Consider the following 12,766-nt stretch of genomic DNA (forward strand, 5'->3'; position numbering starts at 1 on the left):
AAACAGCTGAGCCAGTGGAAAATAAAAATTTTTAAAGGACCAAGGTGCTCCAGGCAGCAATGTTAAAACGTTCAGTGAAATTAATAGGCCAGACACCATTGTTGCTTCAAGTGCCTCAATTACAAGGTACTCTTTAAAATTTAGCTCTCCTGGCAGGTCGCGAGCCATATTTTCTAGCAGCCTGGGGCAAAATGTGAGTCAGTAATGGAACAGTGCCAGTCTATTGACTGTAATGATTGTGTGTAAAGGAGTATACATGACTGAATCCACATTGTAAAATGATCATAGCCTAGCGTGTGTATAAGGGAAGCTGGGGACTTTATAATGTTGTTTGCATTTTTCATTAGCTTTGGCTGTTGATGGAAGGATGCTGAAGTCCTTACTTTAATTTAAAAGAAGTATAACTGGTGGTCTGTGTATCCCATGGGTCAGCGTGTGTTGCATATTCCTCCTCTGCCTGATCCATGGAAGATATGGGTTTGTTACAGCTTCCAGCTACAGAGCCTGGTTGTTTAGCTCAAGCTATAGACAAACATATTTTCAGTTCTGGAGTTCAGTCTCTGATGTTGGCCAAGGTGAAAGACATCAAATATGCACAGTATAACTTATGTCTCTCAGAGTTGTGAAAAAAACACACTTCGGCACAACATAAATTACACTGACAGAAGCATCGGTGCGGACAGTGCTATGCTGGTGGGAGCTGGTCTCCCACCAACTTAGTTACTGCCACTCATTGGAAGTAGTTTAATTTTGTCGGTGGGAGAGCACTCTCCCATTGGCATAGAGCGGGTACATGAGCGATCTTACAGCAGCACAGCTGCATCTGTACAGCTATGCCCCTGTAAGCTTGCTAGCAGTCATTTATTTTAAGTACTATTGTGCATATAAAAGTGAAAATATTTGACCTTCAATAGTAAATTACTGTTGTTGTGTGCTGTTAAAAAGCTGCTTCATTTCAGTAGTGAATGAAGTGATCCCAGCATATAGTTTGAGAAGTGTTTTGGGATCCTACAAAATAATGAGTGGTATATAAATATCAGTCATTAAAAATATTGATAAATATTTAATAGTTTTGAAAGACTTAACTGATATTAAGCTGTAAGGCATTCTGAAGCTACCTTTAAGGTTTATGTTGAAATGAATGTATTTTGGCTCATGTGCTAGGGAGGCACAGTCATCTTAAAAAATCAAACTTCTTTCTGAGAATTTGTTACCTGCTATTGTTACAAATAACATCCAAGGCCTAAGATCATTATAAGTAAAAGAGTTAAAAGTGGAAAAAATCCTCTTTTTCTCAGTCTGTTCACTTTGTGTAATTTGACAACGCTTTGAAGAATTAGCAAAATAGATTTCATATAGTTGTTCTCCACCAGGAAAAAAAAAAATCTTAAAGAATAGGAAAATGTGACTCTAGGTCCACAAAAATTAGCATTTGGCAGTGTCTGAAACTGATTTTAACTAATTTTTTAAAAAGCTGTCTACAGTTCTTGTGGACTGTATCCATTTAAAAAAATCATATACATACAATAATACGAAACTTACCTCGAAGCTATGATCTGCAAACTGGTAACTAAATATTTTAGTACATGCTCTGCTTTGGAAACCATGTCCTTTTAAAAATCAGTCTACCTTATCAATAATTTTAAGTTCTGTTAAAGATGGAATTTGTATCTAGTTACAGGATTGATGTCATGCATGTGCTTAAATTTTTGCAAGATCAGTATCTGCAGAAAATGCATGTTGAGCACCTTTACTCTCGGGAACAGTCCCATGTTAGTCAATGGGACAACTCACATTAGAAAGCACTATGCTGGTCAGCAGTAAGTGTTAGCAGGAAGGACCGTTAGTTAATGTTTGAGTTTGAAGTTCAATTTTCTATTTATTTTTCTTATACATTTCCTAAAAAAACATTATGAACCAAAGGAACTTTTACAAACCTTAGTATTGGGGGGGGAGGGGAGATAAGAATCTGCTTCTGACCTGAGTCTTTCTATGCCAAGTTTCTGCAGAGAGAGAATATTTAAAATTAAGTTAATAAACCTCTTGGAAATTGGTTTGAATGGAAACAGTGACAGACATGTAATTAATATGGCACTAGTGGTTGCCGCAATACTAACAGCATCTGGTAGTTCAGTCATTGCCATCTGTTAATACCCAGAAATTCTGGTATAGCATATCCTTTTTGGTGGAGCTAACGACAATTAAGAAATCTATCATATGCAATCATCTTAATTTGATGACTGCTTTACCTTGATTGTGATAAAGTGCAGCATAATGGGGAGATAATCTTTGAAGTGCAACACAAAATATCTATGGTGGTTATAAGACCTCCTTTTTGTGCATATACAATACAAATATTCAGGCATCAAACTCTGCTTTTTAAAAAAAAAAAAAGTTGTAAGGGGTGGTGTGAAAGTAGCTATAATGTTGTGAATTTGCCACATCCTTACAGTGTGTGTGATCTTGGGAAGGGACGACGGAGCCAAGGTCCCTTTTAAAGTTTAGTTTAAATTTGTAAAAAGTGTGTTAATTGCTATTGCATTGAAATATGTCATATTAAATCTTTATTAGTGGAAGAATATTTTAAACTTATGAGTAATACAGCTGCATCAGCAGGACATGGAGCACAGCAACATGTTTTTTAAATTGTTCACCCACACATACACACATCCTACATACCATTTAAAGAAAAATAACTTTTCTGTTTGTACTGGTTTTCCAAAACACGTTTATGAAAGAATCTTTTGTAGACAATCATTAGAGAACAAGACATCACTAAGACAGGTTGCTTTTTTAATCCAAAGAAAAATGAAAAAGTGAACCATACATCTATATATATATTTTTAAGTATTTGGTGGTGTGGGACAGCTATACATGTTCTGTTGTATTCTCTCTCTATATATTTGTATTACCATGCTCATTACCATGATGTCTGAGCGCCTTCCAATAAATAGTGTGTTGTGACTACACATCTGTCATGTGTTGTTTGTACTCATCCTTTCTCTCGAGGGAGGAGCATATGGAATGGAACATCTTTGGTAGGGGGATTCTTATTATCTAATAAATATACCTCTTGCTGTCTGTTTATATTACAGAAGCCAGGGTCAAAGAAATGCACCTTTCACAGAGCAGAAAGTGGTGAGGTTTGTGATAGTCCTTAGTTCTTGGAAAAGTTCATTCCATAGTCTTCACCCCTGGAGAAGCTTCTGTCTCCTGCACAGACAAGTTTTACTATTATTGTTGAGAGTTCCATTGTGCTGGAGGATCATAGTTGTCACTTCAGTCTTTATCACAGAGCTTTAGAATGGCTTTTGGTATGTTGGGGCCAGGGCCCAGAGCATTTTGAAGATAGGGTCTGAGACCTTAGACTTGATTCAAAATTCTATAAGAAGCCAGTGTAGAGAGCAGAGGACAGGAGTGATATGCTCATGGTAGGCCATGTTGCTGAGGAGACGTGCTGCAGTGTTCTGTACTAATGGAGTTTCCTGAGTGCCCAGGTATATTGCATTGCTGTAATCCAGCCAAGATGTGAGATAGGCATGAATAACTGAGGAAAGGTCTTCATCTCCCATGGTGGGATGGAGTCTCCTATCCAATCGGAGATGGTAGAAAGCATTACTTGCTGCTGCTGCAACATGGAAGCTCAGCATCAGTGAAGAATCTAAGAGTACTCCTAAACTACGCACTGAATTGACCAATTGTGGATGTGAACCTTCATTAAAATGAGACTGCACTGTGGCTGCAAACTCCTCAAAATAATTTTCTCTGCCCACCAACATCATCTCTGTTTTGGTTGGGTTCAGCTTCAGCCGTCTGTTCTTCATCCATGAGCTGATCTCATCCAAGCACTGGGGCATCTTGGTGGTAGTGGTGTGGTCATATGAGGTGAAGGATAGGTAGAGCTGAGTATTATCCACATATTGCTGGCACTTGAGTCCATGTCCTCTGACCATTTCACCTAATGCTTATATGTAGGTATTGAATAAGACTGAAGAGAGAATTGACTCTTGCAAAACCCCACAAGTGCGGGCTCTAGTGGTGGATGTGCAGTTTCCCCTCACTACTCTTTGGGTGAGATTCTCTAGGAAGGACTCAAACCATGTTAATGCATTACCCTAGACTCCTGCCACCTCTCACAGGTAAGGTTGCAGTATCTCATGATCAACTGTGTTGAACACTGCGGAGTGGTCCAGGAGGATTAGAATGGATCTCTGTTCTCTACCTGTTGCCAGGAGATCATCCGTCAGTGCCACTGAAGCAGATTCAGTTCTGTGTCCTGGCCTAATCCAGATTGTGCTGGTTCTAGAATGTTGGCTTTAGTTAGCAGAGCTTGTAGTTGGCCTTTTGCTAGTTTCTCTGTGAGATTTCTCAGGCTTGACATGCTTACATGCTGTTGAGTACTGTTATTCTTTCTTCTGCTGTTGCTGTTTTTCATTTTGTGGTAATGCCCAGAGGCCTGGATGAGGATGGACCCATTGTGCTAGGTCCTGTACAAACATGTAAAAACAATACACAGTCCCTACCCTAAAGAGTTTACAATATGGGGCTCCAGTTCTGCAAAGGTTTAGGGCTTGCCTATATGCGGAGTTGCAATGGTTTAACTTAAGGTTTGATTTTTAAACTGATTCAGTTAAACAATTGCAAGAGGCTGTGTGGAAACTCTTATTTTGGTTTAATCCAGACTCATTTTGGTTTAATTTAATTTGATTAGGCCTGCTCCGCACAGGAAAATTGTACCGGTTTAACTTAAATCAGTTTTTAAACCAATATAGCTGAACCAATGGAAACCCATTCTTATTTCAGTTTAAAAGTAGCTTATTTCAGTTTAGTTTGTTGAGTGTGAACAGGTTTAAGTTAAACTGAAATAAGCAACACTTAAATAATAACAAGTTTGTAGGTAGACAAGGCCTCACTCAATTGCTTTAATTCATGCTTGTGAGTAGTCCTGTTGATGTCAGATTATATTAAAGCAAATGCATATTTGTTATATATCTGTATTGCATATTAATATTATCAGGATGGGCGCCTGAATTAACTTGGCACACAATAAGTATGTGTTTATGGGGGTGGAGAAGAGTAACATAAATAGAACTGCATATTTACATAGGCTCACCATATACATATCTCGATAGTTCCAAATCATTTTTAAGTTTTGGTTGGTTGGTTTTATTTGTTATAAGAATTCAGACAATTAATTACTACTGAATTAATTTGTCTTCCAAATTATGGGAAATATTTGATATATTTTGTTTATGCTTTGGAGAACTATTTCTGAAAAGCTGTTTTTATCAGAGCAAATATTTGTCCTATCTTACAAAATATTGCTGGTAAATAATAGCTATAAACATAGTGATGAGCCAGCTTAAGACAGAACCTTACAAGAATGAGTTTGGCTCAGTTTTTGTTTGTTTTTCTGGTTTTTTTTTTAATTTTAATTCCTTTTATTCTGCCCATTACTCCAGCTGAGCAACAGATGGAGAATGGAGGGGAGAAGAAACATACTCTGATTAGATAAAATAATTGAAATGTATTAATTATTGATGCCCATTTTGTAGGGTAATAGAAATTGTCACAAAAGCACAGGACTGGGAGTCGAGATGTGGGAATCTGTTCCCAACTCTACCAAGAATTTTTCCAAAGTGACCTTAGTAATCTTTCTGCACCTGTTTTGTCATCTGTAGTATGGGTATAAAAATATCTCCAGGGCATTGGGGACTATGTTAATTAATTTTTTGTATGCTGTGTGGAGATCTATGGACAGAAGTCTCTATATAAATGCAAATTATTTTTTTCTCTGATCTTTTAATTGCTTTTGATTGACAAAAGTTTCTCCTCGGAAGCCAACTAAGGCCTTGTCAGTAGTGGGGATTGTCCTGATTCCAGCCACCCATGTAGCTAAACTAGTGCAAACCTCAAAGGTAGACAAGGAAAGTTGTGATTTACACTGATGTAGTTTAACTCAGCTTGAAACCAGAGTAAGGTGCAAATCACAGCTCGCTCTCGTTTTACTTTGCACTGGTGATAGGAATTGACAGAGACATGGTGTGTATCTTTGGGAGGAGTGCAAGAAGTGGTATTAAATGAGATGTGGCGTATGAGTGAGAAAGTGGGGATCACAGAATTCAACTTCTATTTTCATTACTAGATGGAGTGCACCTATAGCCACCGAACTTGCATACTTTGGGCTGTATTCTAATTCCATATATGTGATACACATCACTGTATGTCTCCAATATCCATTATCACATACTGGCTAGCAGAGCAGCAGATATTTTGGGATACAACAGCAAGACATGCCATATATATGAGACTGGAAGTTGATCTTGTACCTCTGTTTCTGTTATGTTTCCAGCCTAGCATCTCTCTTTCACTCTGATTAGCCTTGAGATCTACTCCTCTTCTCTTTCACTTGACAATTTTATTGGCTTATCCTACATGCACACATGCAAAAAACGTCATCTACAAATAACAGTTGAAGCAAGATTTAAAAATGCTATGAAAGCAAATTAATTCAGAAGGTGGGATGCAGTCTTTATCCTGATGCTTCAGCATTGTACCATTGAATAATGGTAAGATGATGACTGGTAAGGTGTAAAGATATGAGTGAAGGCCCAAGTTTAGGCTTGTTTTTTCCTGAATTTTCAACTCAAAATAACTCATTTTCAAGTTAGACACCACTTAGTTTGCAGTCCTTTCAGAGAGGTTACAGTAATTTGCACCAGAAAAAGTGTCCAGCATGCATAAGAAGTTGATGCTTCCATTCCTTGTGGAATTATTCATTCAAGAATTAACTGTATAATGACCTACTTTTAAAATCAAGTAACTCACCAGCCTATTTTTAAAAATAATTTAAAGTGATTGATCCATTCAGATTTTTTAAATTAATTTTTTTAGTTTATCTTTTCAAAAATGGTCATAGCAGCAAAGTGCCAAGGAAATTAGATTGATTTATTCAGTTGATAGACTAACATTTGCCTGTTCTACACCATCTGTACTGTCAGATTTCTCTAATGCAAATCACTTTAATAATATTTAAGTAAAAAATGACCTTATTCTTTTCCAAATTTTGTCACAGTAAGTGATACCTTGTACGCCAAGTTTTGATTCATAGCAAATTTTTGTACTGAAACAAGGCGTTACCTTGAAATGCTGGCTCAAAGCTAAGCCAAGGATTTTCTCTTTTTTGCCTTTTTTTTATTTAATTATTCTTTGTACAGGACACAGTTGTGTACCTGCCCATAAGCATATTGCTTGGTTTATTCTTTTGTCCCTTTCTGTCTTATTTTATGGCTGAATAGATAAAATCTCCCATAACTGCTCCTTTATTAATTTAATAACCACATCTGAATTTTTTGTTCTCCATGTTGCTGCCTCTAATCAGCTGCACTCCAACAAATGCATGCCTACAGTTTACTCCTAATATTGACTTGACTTTAATTTAAAGCTCTAACAGTTCTACGTAAAGAAGTTTCTTCAAAGATGCTTCTTTCAGTTACCATGCCCCAATAATTTGCTGCTGCTGCTTTACTTATCCACCCATCCATGTTTTGAACTACAATAGAACTAAAGTGTGTATGTGCATGAGAAAGAGAGAACTTGGCAATTTAGTGTGTGAGGCCTGGTCTACAGTACCCGGTTATTTCAGAATTAGCCGAGTTACTTCGAAATAAAACTGATTCCGTCCACACGAGCAAACCAGTTTTTTCAATTTAAAAGGCTCTTTAATCCAATTTCTGTATTCCACCTTGGCAAGTGCAGTAGCGCTAAAATCGAGATCACAGTTCAGGGTTACAGGTACTGTGGACGCAATTCAATGACATTGGCCTCTGGGAGCTTTCCCAGAATGCTCCCTTGTGACCGCTCTGGTCAACACTCTGAACTCCGATGCACTAGCCAGGTAGGCAGTAAAAGTCCCAGGAACTTTTGAATTTCCTGTTTGGTCACCATCAGCACAGGCGACCATGCAGAGTCCACCATCACAAGAGACCACGCAGTCCTGGATTCGCAGATGAGCTCCAGCATGGTCCGAACGGGAGGTACTGAATCTCATTGCATGTTGGGGAGACAAATCTTATGGCAGAACTATGTTCCAAAAAAAGAAATGCAAATACATACGCTAAAGTCTCCAGGGCCATGACAGAAAGAGGCTATTCCAGGGACACGGAGCAGTGTTGTATAAAAATCAAGGAGTTCAGGCAAGTGTACCAAAAAGCCAGGGAGGCGAATGGGTGCTCTGGGTCACAGCCCCATACATGCCGCTTCTACCGTGAGCTGCATGCAATTATGTGGGGTGACGCCAGCACTACCCCACGACTGTCCATGGACACCTGCAAGGGGGGAGTAGCACAGAGCGAGGAGGATGAGTTTTTGGAGGAGGAGGAGGACAGTGCACAGGCAGCAAGTGGGGAATCTGTTTTCCCCCCTAGCCAGGAACTATTCTTAACGCTGGACCCAATAGCCTCCCTCAACTCCCAAGGCATGCTCCTGGACCATGATCCTGGAGAAGGCACTTCTGGTGAGTGAGAGCTTGATTGGAGCCACGTAGTGGGGGGTGGGGGGAAATCCAGCTGCGCTGGGCTGTTCGCATTTAGTTTAAAGGGCTCATCCCTGCTCAGAGCCTCATCGGAGCCACACGGTGTGTGGGCGGGGGAGGGTGTTGTGTGAAGCGATTATCCCAGAGAGCCCACAGGCCCTCCTTTTATATGGCAAACCCACCAGGCATTGCTTGCTATGGGAAAGGGGTCCAGGCAGTTTGAAAGCATTGAAATGAATGCGGAAGAAGCGGAACCCCACGTGCCCCTAGGGCTTACCATGGCTGCCTGCAAGCTTAATTCTGTTGCCTGGCTGCATGTGATGGTTTATTCACACCAAAGTGGCAGGCACTTCAATATAAGAGACAAAATGAGACCTTGTACAGAAAGAACATGTGCCATGTACTATGAATTGCCTGTTTCACTGAGAAAGAGTGTCCCCTTTGTTCTCTAAAATGTATCTTTTAAAATACTGCCCTCCCTTTTTCTCCTCCTGCAGCAGGTGCAAATGTTTCAACGCGGATCCTATCTACTCTGTCCCAGAGGCTGGTCCAGATTAGAAGCCAGAGAAAATAAACTCGGGACAACATGTTTGCCGAGCTAATGCAGTTCTTCCGCACTAATAGGGCCCAGTTGAATGCCTGGAGGCAAACAATTGCGAAATCGCTTAAAGCGTTACATGAATACAAAGAGGGGAGGGATGTGTGCGATGAGAGCAGGCAGGATGCTATGGTCAAGCTCATGGGGGAGCAAACTGACATGCTCTGCTGTATGGTGGATCTAATGTGGGAAAGGTAGCAAGACCACAGACTGCCGCTGCAGTCCCTGTATAACTGCCCTCCCTCTTCCCCAAGTTCCATAGCCTCCTCACCCAAACGCCCAAGAAAACGGGGGGGAGAGGCTATGGGGACCCACACAGTCAACCCCAGAGGATTGCACAAGCAGCAGAAAGCTGGCATATCCTAAATTTTGATTTGGTTTCTGGACTTGTCCTTCCCTCCTCTTCCACCCCCCTAACCCAATAAACCCCCATCTCCCATCTATCTTATGATTTCTCTCAATGTTTTGTGCAACAAATAATAAAGAATGTTTTTTAAACAATTGTGACTTTATTTCCTTTCATATATATAGAGGGGCGGGTAACTTTAAGAAAAACAAACACAACTGTCACACCGTACCCTGGCCAGTCATGAAACTGACTTTCAAAGCTTCTCTGATGTGCTGCACTCTTCTAATAGCCCTGTTGTCTGGCTGTGCGAAACTGGATGCGAGGCGAGTTGTCTTAACCTCCCAACCCGCCATAAATGTCTTCTCCTTACTCTTACAGATATTGTGGAGCACACAACAAGTAGCAATTACAATTGGAATATTGGTTGTGCTGAGATCTAAGTGAGTCAGTAAACTGCGCCAGCGCGCTTTCAAATGTCCAAACGCACATTCTACCACCATTCTACACTTGCTCAGACTATAGTTGAACTGCTCCTTACAACTGTCCAGGGTGCCTGCGTACGGCTTCATGAGCCATGGCATTAAGGGTAGGCTGGGTCCCCGAGTATAACTATAGGCATTCCAACATCCCCAACAGTAATTTTCTGGTCTGGGAAGTAAGTTCCTTTCTGCAGCTGTTCAGACAAACCAGGGTTCCTGAAGATGCAAGCGTCATGCACCTTTCCCGGCCATCCCAGGTTGATGTCAGTGAAACCCTCCCTTGTGATCCACCAGTGCTTGCAGCACCATTGAAAAATACCCCTTGCAGTTTATGTACTGGCCGCCCCGATATTCCGGGGCCAAGATAGGGATATGCGTTCTGTCTATCGCCCTGCCGCAGTTAGGGAACCCCAGCGCATTAAACCCATCCACAATGGTCTGCATGTTTCCCAAAGTCACTACCCTTGATAGCAGCTGGTCAATGATTGTGTTGGCTACTTGCAGCACAGCAACCCCCACAGTAGATTTGCCTACTCCAAACTGATTCCCGACTGACAGGTAGCTGTCTGGTGTTGCAAGCTTCCACAGGGCTATGGCCACTCGCTTCTCAACTGTGAGGGCTGCTCTCATTTTGATGTCTTTGCGCTTCAGGGCAGGGGACAGCAAGTCACAAAGTTCCATTAAAGTGACCCTACACATATGAAAGTTTTGCAGCCACTGGGAATCATCCCAACAGTATGCGGTCCCACCAGTCTGTGCTTGTTTGCCGGGCCCAGAATCGGCGTTCCACGGCATGAACCTGGCCCAACACCACCACAATCTTCCAATCGCCACATGCAGTGCTTCTAGGAACGTCTGTGTCCATGACCTCATCACTATCGTAATCGCGCTGTCATCGCTTCCTTGCCCTGTTTTGCAGGTACTGCACATACTGCTGGATAATGCGTGAGGTATTTACAGTGGTCAAAACTGCAGCGGAGATCTGATCGGGCTCCGTGGCTATGGTGCCTGCACGGGTAATCCTGGGAAAAGGGCGCGAAACGTAGGAGAGCAGAGTGGCAGCGGAAGAGGTGCTGTTCAGTTCACGGTAGCCAAAAAAAGGCAGTAAATGGTTGTCTTCTGTAGCTTTCATGGAGGTGGGAGCCCAGGACAGACAACATGGAGAAGCTCGGAAGCGCAACAATTGCGGAAGAGCAGAGTTGGCGGCGGAAGCTGTGCTGCTCGGTTCACGATGGCCGAGCAGAGTTGGCAGCGGAAGCGTTCGATGAGGAAGAGAGAGAGTAGATAGTAGGAGATTACAAAGGAAGATGAGAGGAAATGAGAGGTGGATTCATAGTAGCAGGAGAGCAGCGGTGCACCATCTGCTGAAAGCAGAATGGTGTCTGCATGACAAAAAGGCGCGAAACGATTGTCTGCCGTAGCTTTCACGAAGGGAGGAGCGACTGATGACACACACCCAGAAACACCCGCGAGAAAGTTTTTGCCCCATCATGCACTGGGAGCTTAACCCAGAATTCCAGTGGGTTGCGGGAACTGTGGGATAGTTACCCAGAGTGCTCCGCTCCGACATTCAATGCTAGCCTTGGTACTGTGGATGCACTCTGCCAAATTCATGCATTTTAGTGGACCAAATGTATAAAATAGCTTCCGGAAATGCGATTAGAATAATTTCAAAATAATTTCATACTGTAGACGTACCCTTAGTGTGATCTTAGCACTTTCAACAAGGTGCTGAATTGACAGCCTGGGAGACGAAAGTCTTCAACTCCAGCCCTGTTTTGAGAGAGCTAACTTTATAGGTAAAAGGTTAGTTCAGTCTCTGTGACCATTCAGTATTTTGCCTCATCACATCATTAAAGGTGCCAATTAGTGCTACTTGTCATGTAATCACCTGTCTATGAGTAACTAGACTCAGATTTTGCACAGGCCACTAGACAGTCATCTGATAGTAACAACTTTGATCACTACCAGCCTGTGTTAGATTTGAACCAGTGACCTGGAGGCCCAAGGTTCTGTTTCCTATTATAAATCCTCTGAGCCATCAGGTCCCTGTTTGTCATTTTTAACAAGAGTATCTATAGGTTGCTAGCTGTACTATTACAGAACTGTTCTAGATTTCCTTAAAGATTTTATTTGGTTTCCTCATGGTTAATGCTTTATTTATAATACCTGTACTTTTACAAATCCGTTTGCAGAAGCTGGTTTCTCTGTACTGGAGAGTAACATTCTGATGACAAATATAGAGAAAGCATGTTTAATAAATGCTGATTATATATGTGTGTTTGTGTGTTTCAGGAAAAAAGTGCCAATTCAAATGTAAGACTTAAATCTAACAAAGAGGTCCCAGGATTAGTACATCAACCCAGAGCAAAGTAAGTTGCACTCCATAATTTTAATAGAAATGAATGCTTATTGAATTAAAACAATACCCCCCAAATACCCAAACTTTGCCCAAGTAAAGGCTGCATTGGGAGCTCCCTAACAACCGAAGGGTCACACCTAGCTTAAGTAAAACAGAGAAGAATGCAGCCATCCTCACATTTTTGTTACAGATGGGCAGCCTATTGAGAACTGCTCAGATCAAGCTGGGGCATTGCGTGCCAGGATGTTTAGTTTCCATGCATGGCTGTATTAATGATAGAAGTACCTTTGAGACATGCTGTACAATTCCATAGATATGAGATGAATCAGAGGCTGATCTTTAGCCACCCTTGCAATACCTTATTCTTGGCTTGATTTTCAAAGTTGCAAAACTTTTTTTTTCTTGTTGAATAGATTTACCTTGCCATACCTTAGCAGGGTACCTC

At 41.3% G+C, this 12,766-nt stretch overlaps 1 protein-coding gene across 3 annotated transcripts in view; it reads left to right on the forward strand.

Moving 5' to 3' along the window:
• The window catches only part of C8H1orf21 (chromosome 8 C1orf21 homolog), a 201,588-nt gene that overhangs the window by 167,937 nt on the left and 20,885 nt on the right, over positions 1–12,766 (forward strand). For all 3 annotated transcript variants that reach the window (XM_038414847.1, XM_038414843.2, XM_043491146.1), the window contains exon 4: positions 12,255–12,331. In XM_038414847.1, the coding sequence (XP_038270775.1) occupies positions 12,255–12,331 (77 nt within the window). The remainder of the gene's footprint in view (positions 1–12,254; positions 12,332–12,766) is intronic.

This window comes from Dermochelys coriacea, chromosome 8 (assembly GCF_009764565.3).
Source record: "Dermochelys coriacea isolate rDerCor1 chromosome 8, rDerCor1.pri.v4, whole genome shotgun sequence".
Lineage (NCBI taxonomy): Eukaryota > Metazoa > Chordata > Testudines > Dermochelyidae > Dermochelys > Dermochelys coriacea.